General features: G+C 38.3%; 1 protein-coding gene across 8 annotated transcripts in view; it reads left to right on the plus strand.

Annotated features, from left to right (window-relative positions):
- The window catches only part of USP54 (ubiquitin specific peptidase 54), a 91928-nt gene that overhangs the window by 54619 nt on the left and 19344 nt on the right, over positions 1–17965 (plus strand). For all 8 annotated transcript variants that reach the window (XR_014616367.1, XR_014616368.1, XM_084210897.1 and 5 more), the window contains 9 exons: positions 3928–4062; positions 5190–5303; positions 5466–5548; positions 7376–7481; positions 9355–9501; positions 10593–10742; positions 11998–12166; positions 13443–13613; positions 17613–17744. Coding sequence is in view for 6 of the 8 variants with exons in the window: in XM_084210897.1 (XP_084067023.1) it covers positions 3928–4062; positions 5190–5303; positions 5466–5548; positions 7376–7481; positions 9355–9501; positions 10593–10742; positions 11998–12166; positions 13443–13613; positions 17613–17744 (1207 nt within the window). In the remaining 2 variants the exon portion in view is untranslated. The remainder of the gene's footprint in view (positions 1–3927; positions 4063–5189; positions 5304–5465; positions 5549–7375; positions 7482–9354; positions 9502–10592; positions 10743–11997; positions 12167–13442; positions 13614–17612; positions 17745–17965) is intronic.

Here is a 17965-nt window from a genome sequence, read left to right on the forward strand (position 1 = left end):
CTGTAAACCAGGTGAAAAAAGCTTGGTTTCTGATCATGCATGTGAATTTTAGTGTTCTGAAATATCTTCAAGGTTTCTTGAAGAGCTGTATGATAAATATGCCTTGTCTCAAAACTTAGGTTGTTTTCCTTTATTTGATCCTTGATCAATGTGCATCTAGAAAGTTCATACTGATCCCCACTCCCACAGTTCCTAAAGTGGAGGACCTTTTTTTGGAAGCCCACTGACTGCAAGGCTTTGCTCTGATGTGTGTCAGAGGCCCAGCTGTGTAGTAGTAGAAAGGATTTGAAGCCTTTGGTTAAAAAACTATGAAAAAGCCTTCTGAATAGTAAAAAATGGAGTGTGGCCCTACAGTTGATAGTGTAAGATGGTTAAGGAAGTTCCAGGTTTGGACCCATCTGAGAGCAAGCTGGTGAAAGATAACAATGTAGCTGGGAGTTGATCTTAGCATTTGGGGAGGACTGTATGCAACTGGATGGACTTAGTGAATTCATTGGTCTTAAAGAGCATATGCACTTCCTAATTTTATTCTCTGCTAGCATTTCCAGACTTATGAAGAGCTGTAGGGAAGGGGATGTGAAGGGAGTTGGGCATCTTTTCCATATAGACCTCTCATTGGAATGCAGTATAACCAGAACACAGACTTGATATCTGAAAAATCCCTTGCTCACACTGTTCTGTCTTAGCTTGTAGACTGACCAACATGCCAAGAACCATTTCCTCAGTGTAGAAATCAAAGTACTGCTATTATACAGTATTAGTAATTCTTAGATTTTATGTTAAGCTAATTCTTTTTTTGTACTGCCTTCTTGATTTTAGTCACTGAAAATGGGTAAAATAGAAGAAACTTTCCATTATCATGGGGCTTTTAGCAGTGTCTATTCTTACTGTTGCCACTGTTAGGGACATGCTCATTTGTGTTGGAATGTAGGCATTGAAAGAGATCATCAGTGCAGTGAGTACTCTGATGGGATTTCTACCATCTTCAGTTTCAGAAGAAGTTGAAGAAGTTTTTGGAGGAGAATCAAGTTTAAATGTTTCATTTATGAAGTTCTCATGTTCCATAGTCCCTTGGGAGAAAGGTACTGTGAGAACTCCTGGGCCAGAACGAGGAGTGCTTTCCTGGTCTGCACCCAGCTGGCTTTCATACCTGTGTAGAGAACCAATGTTTGAGCAGCTAACAGTGTCACTCACAGGCAAGATCTTAAATTAAGAAGGGACATCTGACTTAGATAATGTGAAGTGATGAAATTGCAGGAAATGCCACACCTGTCCGTCTAAGGTTGAGAGACAAGATAGACTTGTTCTGAAGGGGAGCAAAGAACCTATCTTGAAAAAGAAAGGGGCATCAACCCCAACAACCCCATCTCCCCCCCCCCCCCCCCCCCAACTTAAATCTGACCCCAGTGACTGAAACCTAAGAAAAAACAAACTCCCCTGGGTTCAAAGTGCTTTTGACTCCATTTGAGGTGCTTTTGGGACTTCCTACAGGCAATGGGTTCCAATGTGCTCTAAACAGCACTGTGCAATACCATAATAAAATTTGGTCTTTATTAAATTAAAATGCACAGTTACTTACTGGTTAAGTTTTTGTTCCTCTTTTGTAATCTAAATAGGACTATATACCATTGTGTGCTGTGTCATTACAAATTTGAGGAAGCATTCTTCCATGTAATACTGGGATCGGTTACATCCTGATTTTTGCATTCTTCACAGAGTTGACATTGCTTAATTATTTTTTGTTCTGTGGTAAGTATACTGTTTCTTTAAAGATGGAAGTTTAAAAGAAGAGTTTCAGCTTCCTTGTTTGCTTCTCCTTTTACCTAGTTTAGAGCCTGCATTGTTTCTCACCCCCCAGGAGTGCAAAGCCATTTCAGGGCTCTCATTGAAGCAAACCAGATCCTGCCCATCAGCTCACGGCAGTGAGGTTGCTGACCAGTTGGTAGATGAGTCTCAGAGCTACGAAGTGAGATTGAATAAATAGAATAAACACATTTCTGAAGCACAGTTGTGACTATTTTGGAGTGCTCTTAAATTATTTAATGCAAAATGTGAAGCAAGGTGGAGTTGTGTTTCACTGCTTATTTTTTTTTTTTTGAGTCAATGAAATGAGAAAATTCACTAATGAAACATGAAACTTGCTCAGTTATTAGAGTGACAGAAATGGCAATCAAGTTTAAGTGCAGGGACTTTGTTGTTGTTTCTGTTTTATGTGTGTACACATAGAAGATTACTGGGGGGGTATTGTCTGTAGTTCATGAAGTATAATACTGCCTCACGGCTTTCTCTTCTTTACCCTTTTCTCATGATTCTGTGATACTCTAATAAAGGCAATAATAGAAGAGCTGTGAGCTTCAGCACAATGGGCTGTTTTCCATCAATGAGCACCTTGAGGACCACCAAAATAAAAGTTGCAGTATAGAGAGATAGGCCTATTACATCTATTTTAGATTATGTCAACACTATAAATGGTACCATTCCTGTGGGCAGAAATGGCAGGGGTGTGGAGGTTGGTTTGCTGCCTGTGCAGTGACAGCTGTGCTTGGCACTTTTTCCAGCTTCCTCAAAACAGACAAGATTGTACCATTTGGCAAACCTCCCAGCTTACCTTCTCATTTCCTGATGAGAAACAAGTAAAAATAGTTAAAGAAAGATTTAGATTATTTCCAATTACTGTAGATCCTAAGTAGGTTGGGGAGAACGTTTCTGTAATTTAAGGAAGAAGTGCTACATGAACTGTGAATTATTGCAGATTAATATAGATTTGAAAGAAAAATCAAACAGGTAAAACAGTTTGATTTTTTTTTTCCTTGTCTTACTAAGTTTAGAATGCAGAAAAGCAGACTGGTGTTCCCTTTTTCCTCTCTGGCAGTATGAACTGAGCTTTTCCACAGTCTTTAGAGAAATTATGAAGACAGTTTTATAGGAAAGGACAGGCAGAATTTTGAGATTGACACTGATGAAGATGGTTTCTTGTCATATGAAATGAGGTAGAAAGTAGAGCATGGTGGTGATGGAGACTTGTCTTGTATTAAAATAAGGACTAGAAGTTTTTTACTTAGACTGAGAATCTTGCATACAGAATTATGTTGCTGTTTTTGTAGGAAGGGCACAGTGAAAGTTAACTGTTCAGATGATGTTTTGGATATTTCACACACATGTGCATGCGAGCATGCAAAATAAATGTGGGTGTTTAATCAGTTGGGAATGTGTACAGAACTTCCATGCATATAACCCACACTTCAGAAAATAATGTGTCTTTTTAGAACTACTCATCCTTGCAAATGGTTGTTACCCAGGTGATGTGTGAGTTACAGTTATGAAAATGCAGGTTTATGGCAGTGAATGAGCAGCTGGCTGTACATAGGAATTACTATTCGTATTCACATTGTGCCTTTTCCCTCCTGCATGCTGATACAAAAATCATCTAATTCTTACCCACTTGGACTTAGGAAAGGTAAATTTCTTTAAGTGTGCAAGTATCAAGTTGTGGCTGGTTAAGGGCTAGAGAAGTTTGGAAAGAGTTGCTTAAAAGAGGGAACAAGGTGGCATGGGTAAACTGCAAGTGAGAAAGTTAAAAGGAAAAGGAGAGATGGGAATAAAAAGCATGATGTTTTGGTTTTCATCGCTTCAGGAATCAGATTTGGAGAAAGACAAATAGATCCAGGGGGGATTGACACTGAGGGAATTTTCATCCTAAATTCCTAACCCTCCCTTATATCTGTGAAAGAAAAGGAAGAAATACACAAAGGTGCGTATGATATCAAAGGAGGAACTTTTAGGATTTGTTCTTGTAGTCTCTGTACTGTACAAGTATCTGTGTGTTGCAGGATCCAAACAAGTTAAATGTTTGCTGTTTGTTTTCAGATAAATTGAGCCATATTTTGAAAAATACAGTAACTTAACCGCCTTTCTGTTTTTTACTAGGGTATATTCAACCAGTTTCAATGTAGCAGTGAGAAGGTACTGCCTTCTGATGCCCTGCGCACTGCTCTTGCAAAGACATTTCAGGATGAGCAACGCTTCCAGCTGGGCATCATGGATGATGCTGCTGAATGTTTTGTGAGTATAACTGAAAGATGCTTTGACAGGCAGAGATGTGGCCTACCACTACCCAATCTTCCCTGATTTTTTTTTTCCCCTTAATTTTTTCCCCTCTATTTCTCCTTTCCCCAAATTGCAACAGACTTTGCATGTCTGGCCTGGAAAAGTGCACGGAGGATCCCCAGACTAATGATTTGGAAATGGTAATAGCATCGGTAACCATTTTAACAGTTTCTTTTGCATGTGTACTGCTTGCCCTCTACAGTGTGCTTTAGATGTGAATTATGAAAAAATTGCACTAAAAGAATTATCAAGGTTTCTAGTTTTAAGGATCTTCTCAAAAGGGTGAAAGGACATTTTGTTTGCCGTTTTTTCTGAAATTGCATTTCCACAGGGAAATTTTTTGAGGAAAATTGTACAATGTTGGTGCTGTTTTGCCAAATAATTAATCTGGACCTGTTAATTGCAGGCCTATAAACCACCCAGGCAGCTAGTAGTGTTAGTGAATAATGATCTGCTGGAAGAGTTGTCAAGAGATTTCTGGCACCCACAGATTAATGTTGGCAACATTGAGGGAGGAGAGAAGGTCTTTAGACAAGGATTCCTGGGAACTTGAAAACAGATGCAGTTGTATGAATTAATATCTAGGAAATGTTCAGACCTTTTGTTTCATATAGATTTTAGTCTGCCTCTTCATTTATTAGTTCTCCCCCTTTTTAATAGAATGTAGTTGATGTGGCATATTTCAAAGCTCTCATGGAATATAGAAGTTGATTTATTTTGTGTTGATGAGAAGTTAGTGTCAATCCAGTGATTTTTAAAACTGTGTAGCTACTCTTACATTTGGTCATATATGTGGATGCTTGAGAACTGGACAGAAAAATCAGCAGCAGAGTCTACAGCAGTGCTGTTAAGTAACATAAATGGTTACCTGATCCAGCATCTCAAATCAGAAGTGGGGAGGGCATTTCCTTTTTTTATCTGAGAAATACCAACTTCTTTGTTTTTGAAGTAACTTTCATGAATTTTCAGGAGCCTTCTGTCTGTAACATTATTGCATCTGGCATGCTTTTGTGATTTACATTTTAACTTTTGTCTGCAGTTGAAATTATCCAATGCATTTTTTTCTTTTTTCCTTTGGCTAGGAAAACCTGTTAATGCGAATTCACTTCCACATTGCGGATGAGACAAAGGAAGACATTTGCACTGCGCCACATTGTGTTTCCCACCAGAAGTTTGCAATGACTTTATTTGAACAGGTGAGCTAATGTTATGTGCTTTATGGCAAGGGCCAGTTCTCAAGTTTCATGTTTTCATTCCTAAAGCATGCATTGCCACAGTAAAGAAATTTACAGGCAGAAGTGTTGCAGAGGAAATACCTGTTTAATCTTGTCAATGTATTATATTTTCTTTCTCTTTAGTGTGTTTGTACCAGTTGTGGTGCCACTTCTGACCCATTACCTTTTATCCAGATGGTACATTATATTTCTACAACCTCACTCTGGTGAGTTGAGTTTTTCACATGTATCCTTCTCCCCCGCCCCCCCCTTTTTGTTTTTTCTTTTTCTTCTCCTGTCATCCTGTATTGCAGTTGGATCTTTATGATCTTTATTGATTAGATGTCTAGAACATGATTTGTTCAAAGTTGGCCGAGCTTTGATAACTGTGATGAAGAACATGAGGATTTAGTGAAGCAGAAGATGGTAGTTTAGACGTGGATCAGTATGTCTCCTTGTTTATGATTCTGAATCTTGACAACTGTAGTAGCAAGGACTCATGTACATTTTGAAAGACTTTAATGTGTGAGCAGGGGATTTAAGAAGACAGATAAGAAAGACAACAAAAAAATTACATTCAAATGGACCTTTGGACATGTACTTCATCCTCCTGTTTAAAGCAGGGCAAACTTCAAAGCTAAATCAGGCTGCTTGGGGTTGCGTGTAGCTGAGTTTTGAAAGTGCTTAAAGGACAAAAATTCCATGACTTCTCTGGGCTGCCTGTTCCAGTTCTGAACTGGAAGGTTTTTTCCTCCTTCATGGTGACCAGGACAGTTCCTTGGTAACAAGGGGAAGATGCAGAAAGGGAAGTTCTCCCTGGAGGTCAGAAATAGTTTGCCCTTGGTAGATCTGTGCTCGCTGCTCTGACTCACCTTATCCTTCACATGCCTGGGGTTGATTTCCAAGGGGATTGATTTAGTCTGCCATGGGCCCAGGTGGTGGAGTGAGACTGACCAGCCTGTAGTTCCTTAAATCCTCTTTTCTTGGACGAATATATAGCTCTTGTTTAATCTAGTTACGGGGAAGCTTCCCTGGTCACTGTGACCTTTCTTTAAAGATGGTGCACAGAGCATGAGCACTAAGTCTGTAGCAGATTGTTTGAACTAATGCTGGAGAAGTCTCCTTTGAGTGGATGGCTGCTCAGTTGAAAGGTTTTTAAATCTGAGGCAGGAATCTGTTACTTGTTTCTGTCTTGAAATCTTTATTGGGACTAGAGTTTTTCTTTGGTTTATGTCTGGTGTGTGAGATACGTAGTTACAAAAAAAATTGTCATGAAAACTGCTAGCTGCTCTTCACATGCAGATCTCTTAAAAGGTACCACTTTACCTGTGTAGCAAGAGTACTGTAAAGCATCCCCCTTGTGGCCGATGCCTGCTGTTCAATCAAGCTGCAGAATTTCAGTAGGTTTCCAGCAGACACTGTATATGAGAATATATTTATTAGAAAGTAGTTATGTAAATGGTATTCATTATTTTTTAGGAAATATCACAATAGATCTTAAGTCATGCATTATTTTAGAAATACCAGTACATACTAATATATTTATTAATCTCTGAAACTATTTTAAGCTGGAACATGCTTTGAGCACTAATAGTCTTGTGTACATATCTTTCTTTCAACTTGGACAGTGAAATAAACTGGGTGCCGTGCTATTTTTTGTTTGTAATTGTATTCAGAATGTGTCTTTCTGTGCTACTTTACTATAATTGTGCTTATTGAAAGAGCCACATTTTGAAGCAAATGTTTCATTTTGAAACCAAGTATTTATCATGCTTAAATTTTCTTTTAAGATACAAAATCTAAACCAAACAATCTATTTCTGTTTTCAGTTCTACTTGTTTTCTTTATGCAGTATTTTTGTGGAAGATGTAGTAATTCACAATTAACTATGTGATTTTTTTTTTCTGTACTACAATATTAAATATAAAAAGTGTTCTATATTTTAAGTTTCTTAATTAAAAAAAAATCAGGTGAAATGTATACTAGATTAGCGTGGGTTTGTGGTTTTGTTTTCTTATTAAACTTTTGTTTTCCATACTTTGTCTATACTGAAGCAATCAAGCTATTTGTATGCTGGAGAGGAGGGAGAAACCAACTCCAGATATGTTTGGAGAGCTCCTGCAGAATGCCAGCACCATGGGGGACCTGCGAAACTGTCCAGTGAGTAGCCTTGGTTCTCTTTGGGTGTGAATTCAGTATCTCACAAGTACTCAGTGAAGGAAGGGAAAACTTAGTGAGGATGGGTGCCGCTTTGACTAGCAGCAAGTATTAAAAACAGGAATAGATGCTTATTTTTTATGTATAGCATAACTGCTAGATTTCTAAAGTAAGAGTTCAATATCTTCTGCCTTTTAATAAATATGCAAAAAGAGTTATCAAACTTTTTTTACATATTGATTAATAGGTAGGAGAGGAAACAGCAGCAGAGTTGCTGCTTCATGTAATGCTACTGTTAAGTGCATTAGCTTTAACAGGAAGGCATGTGTACCTGGTCCCTGGGGCCAGTGTAAGTATTTCCACTTTATACCTGGCTCCCCTCCCAACTTACAACTCTTCAGTAAAAGTCTCCATTGAAATATATACTTTTTAATATTGGTAAATAGTGGCTTACTCATCTAAGTAAAAGAATTTAAGATATTTATTTATTGTCATTTAAAAGGTGCAAATGAGTCCAGCTATTTAATAACCAAAGAATGTGAAATTTAATAGAAATACATTCTTGGTCAGGGCAAACTGCTCTTTTGAATAAAAGTGAATAAAAGTGTGTACTAGCATTTGCTGCCCCTTTCTTTTTATACTCAAAATTTCTATTGAGGTTCAGCTAAGTGTGGCCTCAAAGTTATGCTAAGGAAGCTTTATATCAGGATGCTGTGTTCCTGCTGTCATGCTGAAAATGCTGAGGCAAAGAACACAATTTGAGAGTAAGATAGGTTGGGAGATAATAAACAGAATTGCTTGTACTTTAAATGACCCTTTCAAAATATGTGTGAAAAAAGTCATGTTAATATTAAAACCTCATGTCTACATTTAAGCATCTGAGTCCTCTGCAGTTTCTTTATTTTTTTTTTTAGTTTCTTGTTTTTGTCTCTCAATGATGTTTGGTACTGAAATTCTGGTTAAATTTTCTAGATTGCTGTGGGGAAGAGGCACTTTGTGATCTCTTCCCTGGTTTTAATGCCAGAAATTATTATATCCAGTTGTGAAATTGGACTCTGTAGACAAGAGAAACGATTTTCAGGATGAAAATGTTTTTTTCACCTACCATGTTGTAGGGGTACTTTTGTGGTCTGCCTCAGGGAAAAAATGAATTCGAATGGACTTTGTTGTAGTTTTTGTCATGTCCCCTCCCACTCTCTTGCATCATTGACACCGCCTCCCCTGCAAAGTGCACTGGTACTTATTTAAAAATAAAAACTGGGAAGAAAAATCAAAACAGGAAATAAGAATTGTAGAACTCCTTTGAGTTACTAAAACAACTCTTAATCTCCTCATCTTTCAGTCGCTGTTCACTTATTTATACAAATACTGTCTAAGATGGGATGTTTGAGATACCCTGTAGAAACATTCAAATTTAACAGCAAAGCAGGACTACTTCTGCTTTTTCAGCAAAGAGAAAATTTTTCCTGACTATCTTATAAGGCATCAGTCTCTGTACATACAATTTTTAGTCTGAGATTCTGATCAAAAGTGACCTTTCTGTCCAATTCCTAAGAATGTTACTGGGATCTTTCACATATGTCTGCTTATCTTTTTTTGAGTAAGCTTGGTTTTGTGTGCTATGTTTTAAGAGTTACCAATAGCAGGAGGAAGAATTGGCAGTGTTCACTCCAAAGCTTGAGAATGCAGGATAGTCTTGATAGCACATCTCGTCTATGACATGAGAAGCTCCTACCTTGGCACTGAGCATATCTGCTGTTTCACCACCTCCTCTTTGGAAGCTGTAATTCTGAGACTTATACTTGTTAGTGCCTTGCCCTAACGTTATAATAAGTGAAGAATTATATTCAGTGTCTTGTTTTATTCATATGTTCAGAGTAACTGTGGGGAGAAGATCCGTATTCGTCGTGTGCTGATGAACTCACCACAAATCATCACCATTGGTTTGGTTTGGGACTCAGACCACTCTGATCTGGCTGAGGATGTGATTCACAGTCTGGGAACTTGCCTTAAACTGGGAGATGTGAGTTGTTTTATTTTTACTTTGGCACTACTTACAAAGACTGTCATTTTCGTGGTAGTCTGCAGTAGCAAATGGAGAAAAATATAAAGTCACCACCTTCACCTTTTTGTTGTCCATAAAAAGAGGAATAGAGAGCAAAACCAAGGGTCATAACACTGAAGAGTTATTTGTGACTCAACAGTCTCTAAGAGGTGGTGACTGGCACCATGTGATTGAATGACAGACTGAATTAAATAGGATTCCCTGGAGGATTCACTTATTTTGCATTAACTGATGCTTTAGAGCTGAATTATCAGTGTACCAAACTGTAGCTTTGTCTTGTTGTAGCATTGAGATACTACATAAAATAGTTTATATATATATATATACCCATTATGTTTGAAGAAAAAAAACATTGTCCAGCGCACAGTGTACCAGAATCAGTGTGAGCTGATGGAAATGTGGTTATGAAACAGTGTGGTCTTTGTGTAGTAAAGCACTAATGCACGAAAACATGAGACCTGTGCAATTTAAATTAACAAAGTTCAATTAAATAGAAAAGATTTTTTTTTCCCTGTGTGCTGAATTCTTTTGATCTGCTGATGTCTTCAGTTGATCTTTTATGTGTTAGCATCATAAATTGGTCCATGGTAAATTCTGGATAGCCCTTGCTAAAGTCAGAATAAATGCCAACCTTTTACTGTCCAAAGCGCCTTGTTTCTGCAAAAAGGAATGAATGTTTTAAACAGTATTTTGTATAATCAGCAAGCATGACACAGAATATAAATTTTCGAAATAGAACCACATTCAAATTATGTATCAGGTATTTTATCATTGTTGTAAATGTCTTCCTTCAAATATACACATACTCCAAGTCCAGCTCAATTTATGAGCATCTGGTGAGTTGGTCAGAATCCATTTCTTGTCTGTGTCTCTGAGTTTGCTTAAACATTGCATGATTACTTACTTATTGCCTTGTTTTCACTATCTTTTGAAATAAAAGCCTGACACCTATCTATAGTACTTCAAGGTCTTTGAACATAAAGCAGTACGTAAAATTCTGAGTACTTTATTAATTTCTCCTTCTGTTTTTCTTACCTCCCTTCTTGAAGCTCTTCTTCAGAGTAACTGATGACAGAGCAAAACACTCGGAGCTGTATTTGGTGGGAATGATCTGTTACTATGGAAAACACTATTCAACCTTCTTCTTCCAGACTAAAATCCGCAAGTGGATGTACTTTGATGATGCTCATGTCAAAGAGGTGAGAAAAATGTTTGGGAAAACACTCTTTTGGAAATTTGTTAGCTGCTTGTGTGTAAATCCGTTCTGTTTTCTACAAATTTTGAGAGGGTTTTTGCTGGTTTTCCACTCAGGATTCACAAATTTGTTACTCCTTTTTTCTCAGCAAAGTGAAATATTTTTTAAAAAAGCATACCAGAAATCTCAGAAGCCCTATTCTTAGTTCTGTTCTGTTGGCTCCCAGTCTTGTTTTTAGGTTGTTGTTTGAAAATGTACAGTTGCTTGTGCATACAGCTAGCACCCATCCCTTTCCCTAACTGACAAGCAGTATAGCTATTTAGTTGTTGAACTCTGCTTGAGTGTCTACATGCCAGTCTTCCCTAGTGCTTGCTGCCAACAACAAATTTTCCGCTCTTCTGTTAGTGTTTTTTTTAGCCTTTTCACCAAGCATGAGGTCCTTGACATTAAAGACTCAGTGCTGGGATCTTGGCAGGACATTATAACCCATTAGATGGTTTGGCATTATTTCATACCACTCTCCTTTTTTCCTTCCAGTCATGGAATCACAAAGGTGAGAGAGGAAAAATTTTCTCCTGTAGTCATGCCAAACGCCGTGTCAATGAGTAAAAACCTCTTAATGCATATATTCATTTGTACTTCTTAGCAGCAAAATGTGCAATGATAGGTACTGTAGTGCTTTAGCAGAGCACTCACATATGGAGCAAATTTGTTGGAGTAAATGTTCAGTCTGAAACCTGTGAGATTAGTATTACTATGTGAGTTAATTGCCTGGCCTATCTGTGCTTGCAGAGGTTCTGTTCCAGCAGAAAGATTCGCACACTTGAAGTATTTAGCTTTGACTTGACTTTACTGTCCTGGTATCTTTTATTGTTCATTTTGTTCATTAAAAATTCTTCTGCTTTTTGGTTGTTGCAAAATTAGAACATCCCAGAGGATGGAAAGTTTTTTATGGAAAAAACAGCTGAAAGGGAATGACTGTTTTTGTAGTTGTATTGTATTTTTAGCAGGAATTGTAATCAATTTAGCCATAGGATGATGAATATCTGGATTTTAATTAGGTTGGCTCAGGAGCTTTCTTGATGAGTCCAGGTCAGTGCTGTGTATAGAAAGAGTTAAAGTTTGTCAGTAGAAAATCAAACTCTGAAATAATTGTGACGGGGTGAAAAAGAGAACTTCTTATAGAAAATTACAAGAGAAAACCTTTTTTTTTTTTTTTTTTTTTGTTTTTTTTTTTTTTTTCCTGGTTGTCAATTCAGATTGGTCCAAAATGGAAAGATGTTGTGACAAAGTGCATTAAGGGTCACTATCAGCCTTTGCTGCTGCTCTATGCAGATCCAAGAGGAACTCCAGTGCCAACGCAAGACTTGCCCCCTCAGGTGGATTTACAGCAATATAGCAGGACTTGCTATGACAGTGAGGACTCCGGTAAGCAATGTGGGCTCTGCGCCTTGTACCTTCACGCTGAAATGCTCCATGTGAAATGTTTTCCTTCCTTGGAGTGTATTATTGTCAGTAGGGGTCCTTGTTGCTTGTTGAAGCTGATCAAGAATTCTGAAGAGGATTTCCAGTGTTCTATCTGTGAACCTCTCTCTTGGTCTAAGACTGTTTATTGTTTGGATCGTAATCTTTTCCAAAAAAGTTTGGAGAAAGTAACTGGGGGATGGGGGAGGTGAAGGACCTGGTATGATTTGGATGTAGAGAGGAACACTAACTGATGACTTCAATAACTGCCGTTTCTGACTTCAAAAGATCTGAACTGTCCTTCAATAGGACATTTACTGCAGGGCTTGTTCTCACCAAAAATACAAAGTGCCTTCAAGGTCAATGTTTGCAGTTAAACATAGGAACGACTTCCTTCTTTATTGTATTTTCTTCTTCTCTAATTTTTCTATGGAGAAGCGAGTATGAAACTAATATCCTGTGTTTTAAGGACTGTATTTATCACATATGTAAAATTACCAATGGTATTCAGACTGTTTAGATTTTTTACTTTTATTTACTGAAAGTGAAGGGAGGAGATTGCCTTTTTCACCTCCTCTAATGAGTTCAAGTATTACTGTATTGAAACTGAATCATGATGCTTCATACTTTTCAGTAGGGTATCAGTGCTGGCTTCTTGAGAAGGAGTGGGCTACTTTGCTTTAGATAAAAATATTTCAGTACAAAGTTTATACCAGATAGCTTTTGAGTCTTAATAGAGGAAACCTGTGAATTATTATAACATGACATTCTTTTACACTTGTTACACCTCACAAGAACATGTTACGAGTTCTTGTTACATGTTTTGTACTTGAGTAATTTTTTTTTTGCTTTCCCCAAAGCAGTGTTTCCTATTGTAGTTGCACTCAACAGTGTTGAAAATGAACAGTAATTTTAGTATGGTACTAATGTGTACTTTGCAGTCCAATGGATGTAGTTTAATTTTGCATATTAAAACATTTGATAAGCTTGGACTTACGAAAGAGGAAGAAAGGAACAGGTTTTTAGAAGGAATGATACTGTCTCCCTGCTTCCAAAGGAGCAAGCTTTTCCCATAATCTCTGGTGTTCTTGAATCCGAGTCGGTATCTTTGGTATTCTGTTTTTCAGTTAACTTCTGTATAGTTGCCCCTGCTCTCTTTTCTTAGTTTTTCTTGATTTTTATAATAGCAGAAAAAGATTAAAATTTGACATTGCTTCCTTGACATTATTTTTTTCTCCAGGGAGAGAACCTTCCATCTCCAGTGATACCCGGACAGATTCCTCTACAGACAGCTATCCTTACAAACAGGCACACCATGAGTCTGTGGTCAGTCACTTCTCCTCTGACTCCCAGGGGACAGTCATCTACAATGTGGAGAATGATGTCGCTTCACAAAGCAGCAGGGACACAGGTAGCAGATACCATTACATCTGTGTGTGATCATTGTCACTAGATAAGATGACTGCAGTGGATTCCTGTTGAAATTATCTCTATATATACATAAAAGCTTTAATAGAATAGCAAACAGTGTTTAATATCCTGAGTTTTTGTTTTGTAATGAGCAGTTGGCATTCACCAAAAGAACCCATGGTTAAAAAGTCTTATTGGCTTCTGTAGACCTGTGTCTAGCCAGACAAGCATTTAGAGATTTGTTTTTCTGTTATCCACAATACTGCCTGCTCTGTTATATAATTCTGTGAGTTAGAGTCTGCGTAGCCCTGTTGTAGGGTTTGGTAATTATTATGTGCGCTACTTACTCATCTCCGGGCAGTTACTTCATTTCAGGAGTTGCAGCTGTCTGGAAAAGGTGCTTTCATCAGAGTCTCTCGTACTTGGGAACTAAGGACTTTGTGTAAGTGAGTGCTGGTAGTATTTACTACACCAGTGAGGAGCATAAGATAATTTCCTGCCTGTTCCATGGAAGCAAGTTAAGCTGCAATATCCAGTGAGAAGACAGTCTGTATATATGTTCCTTTATGCAGCTGAACAGTGTCTTCACACTCTGTGGTTGAAAAGAGGTTAACTGGAAGGTTAAAGACTTGATCTCCTCAATTATTGATGGCCAGTGTCCACAGTTAGCCTGCTTCTGCATGCAGTAACTTCTAACATCACTTCTAAAAATGTAGTGCATAAGTTAAGGTCAGACTTCTGTAGCATCAGAAATAGGATCTACTATTTCTGTTTGAAAAGTTACTTTATTGTGCCGTAAATAGATTTCCTAAGAAGACCTAAGAGTAGAATCAGCCGTTGTTAGCTTGCACCAGAGTGTCAAAGCTGTCAGACTGCTTTGTCCTTTTTTTTGGTAAAATTGTTCCTCTTTTGTATCGCAATTGGTTCATTTGTAAAAATCTATGGTGCATCAAAATCTGAAAAAATGTTTCAAGTTCATTTCATTTAGTGTTCTTCCATTCTTCATCAGAGATCCGAGTAACTGTAATACACAGGTTAAGATAGCCCAGCAATCCTTCCAGTGTTTTAGCAAATACTTAATGCTGTAGGGACCAGTCATTGTCTTAGGTAGGGTGTGAGAAAGAAAAGAAAGTTGGAGCAGAAATTGAGTGATGTGGAAATGAAATGTATGTTTGTCTTTGGAGTACGAAGACGACAAAATTGAAAGGGATAGTGGGTATACTTTTTAGATAGTCTGCAAAAATGGCACAGAGTTTATTGGATTAGGTTCCTGCCTGTAAAACTTGCCATGCAGAAGTTGGCGGAAAAGGAGAGTAAGGGGGATGGTCGCAAACATGTAAGCATGAAGTTCAGCATGTAACCTTTTGTTCTGTCATTTTTAGTGACTTTGTCCTTTTCTTTTTCTTTCCTCTCCTATTGATTCTATCCTGTGTTATTCCCTTCAGCTTAGCCCATTTCTCCACCTAAATTCAGTTGTCCTTATCTTCCCTGATTCTGCCTTAGCTATAGTCGGTCTGTCCCCTTAGCTAACCACTTGTCTGGGCATTTCCCCTCTTTTTTTACCTACCCACTACCTTTCCAAAAAAAGTCAGTCTGCCAACTAATACAACTGCTCTGTCATCAAATGGCGATCCGTGGGGCTATAAAGAAGCCATCCACACTGACCTGTCAGCTGAATCATTCTGGGCAAGAGCAGGATTCTTCATTTAATGGCCATTTACCCACTACTCCAGCCCAGAAAGTTATGGACTCTATCCCACATCATCCTCCAGGGAAGCTCCACCATTGGGTTGCATGACCTCAGGCTCCTGGGTACTTCAGAATGGGAGCAGAAGAGTGGCTGCACAAGCCCTCTCTTTGCTCCTACCCACCTGTGCTGCTGAGAAAAATGTGCGTATTCTGGCTGCCCTATTCATGCAACTGAGATTTCAGGGGGAGGGAGTAGAGGGTGTTCTGTCTTAACCCATTTAATTTAATTTCCTTCTCTGACATACTCTTAGACACATGCACAACTACAAAACCAAACTTTTCCTTTGAATATTGCTGTTTGCTTGTGAAGCCATCCTAAGTCTAGAGGATGAGGTGTTTAAGTGATATACATCCATCAAGACACAACTTTTAAGCATTGTTAGGCACTCAAAAGTCTTGGGTTGTTATTTAGTGAATTTTAAAAAGTGAATGTTAAGTGCTAGCTAATATCCTTGGGATTTTAATTCCTATATTCATGCATTATGTTGGATTTAGTCTTTGTTTCAGAGTGTCCAAATAAAGGCAACAAAGCCTGTGTCCTACATGCTTCTGATTCTTGACATCTCCTCCATGGCAATTAAAAGTTTGATGACAACAGGACAATATTTGCAGTCTTTGAAAGGAGAAGAAAATACTAAGGCAAAGCTAGCAGCCTTCATTCTAAAAGACTGAGCTGAGCTTTATTCAGTGCAAACCCTCAGCTAGTGCTAATAGCACTAAATACTGTCAAATAGTTTCTGGCATGGTCGTTAAGGATGCTTTCCAAACAATCTTTATCGAGTTGGAATGTTTAACTAGGGAAGTTGTGCATGCTGAAGTGAAACATTACACTCTTCTGTCTTGAGGGGAGCCACTACAACGATAATACTGTTCGTGGAGTTCCTGAAAGATACGTGGCAGTCCATGCTGTGAAGGGGAAAAAAAAATCCATCAAAGCACAGACTTATGTTCAGTTACCAAAATGCTACACATCTTTTATTTTCATTGCCAACATTTCTCTTTTGCTTCCTTAATTTCTTTATGTAGTCTGCTTGTTTCTAAAAAATTTGGCCACAAAATTACTCTTTCCTTTGCAAACGAAGAGTCTTGTGTAGCTTGCTTTTTATTGTTTGGGTTCCTTCCTACTCAGTTATTGTAGTATCTTCATAGCAATTGTAGTTGCAGTGAATTGGTTTTTTAACTGTTGCAGGTACAATTTTATATGTAGAATCTGCTTTTAATGTTGTTGATTTTGATGCTAATCTCTAGAGCAGGGAAGAAGGCTCAGGAGGGCCAGCTGTGCAGTCTGGGGGCTGTTAGACCACTATTTGCTATTAGGGATTTTCATTTCCTATCATCCTGTGAGGGGTAAAAGTTTGTGATATAAAGGCTAGAAAAAAGTCTTTGTAGCTTATCATAAATTCCCTTCTTATCCTGCATCTCTGCTTGGGACTAATCACGTGAGTAAAGCCATGCGTGTGTTTGTGCTTGCAGGTTTAGGACTGTGACTGTGTGAGAACCATAGAACTAAGCAAAGGCAATACAGAAAACGTGACGTCAAATAGTCTTAATTCCCATTTGGTGTGAGGAAATGGGGAGTAAATTGTGTTGAAGAGAAAATACTGGCACTCAGACACATAAGCTGTAGTAAGGGAGTGTTGTGTGTCAGCTGATCCATGTTCATAGTTTGTGGGTGTGCTCTTAGCTTGTAGCAGATGTGATTTGGCTGGCTTGGCCCTTAAGAGCCAAGTGAAGCTTCTTCACTGTAGACTAGGCTTACTCAGATTATTTAGTGTTTGCTAAAGAGGCAAAGAGATGAATGAATAGTTAGTGCAGAGCAGCTGGTGATGTGCAGTCATTTATTATTAGATGGTAACTTGTTCATGTGTTTGAGTCTTTATTCAATGGAGTAATGTCTGGCAAGCTGTCCTCAGGAGTTTCATGTTCATGGTCGTTAAAATTGACAGCAAGAAAGTGGTGTCCTTAGACCATTAGAAGACAAAGCAGAGTCAACCTTTTCCTTGGCACTTGGATAAGCTGTCATTAACCAGAGTCATTGGAGGGGTATGTATTGGTCTTTTATGACCTTAAAAATGGAACATCCTCTCCAAGACAAAACCAAAAACTTACGGATACAAAAACTTAACTAAATTTGCCAGTTAGTGTTGGAGTGTCTGCAGTTCCTAAGGAGCAAGAGTCCTGCTGCTCTTAGCACAGTGAACACTTGATCTGAAGGCTCTTGTCATCTCTGCTGTGTTCTTCCTCCTTCCAGGCCACCTGACTGACAGTGAGTGCAATCAGAGGCATGTTTCAAAGAAGGGCTCGCTCGCAGACCGCAAGAGGAGTTCTAGCCGGTCTAGGCGGAAAGGAGATGAGGCGCAGTCATCGGGATACCATAGTGAAGGCAAGAGATGTTACTTTATTTTAAGTATCAGTATCTTTCTGAATGTTTTTAATGTTCCCAGTGTGTACGTGCATTTCCCTTATGGTTTCTTCCATCTTTGTCTTTATTTAGTCCTCTCTTTGCTTTTTGATGTTTAGGTCTGTTTTGGTTGGATGTTTGTTTAGGGAGCGTTGGATTTTGTATTATAATTTTTTTATATTGCATTGCACTTCTCAAAGTCT

This window comes from Fringilla coelebs (assembly GCF_963513975.1).
Source record: "Fringilla coelebs genome assembly, chromosome: 8".
NCBI lineage: Eukaryota > Metazoa > Chordata > Aves > Passeriformes > Fringillidae > Fringilla > Fringilla coelebs.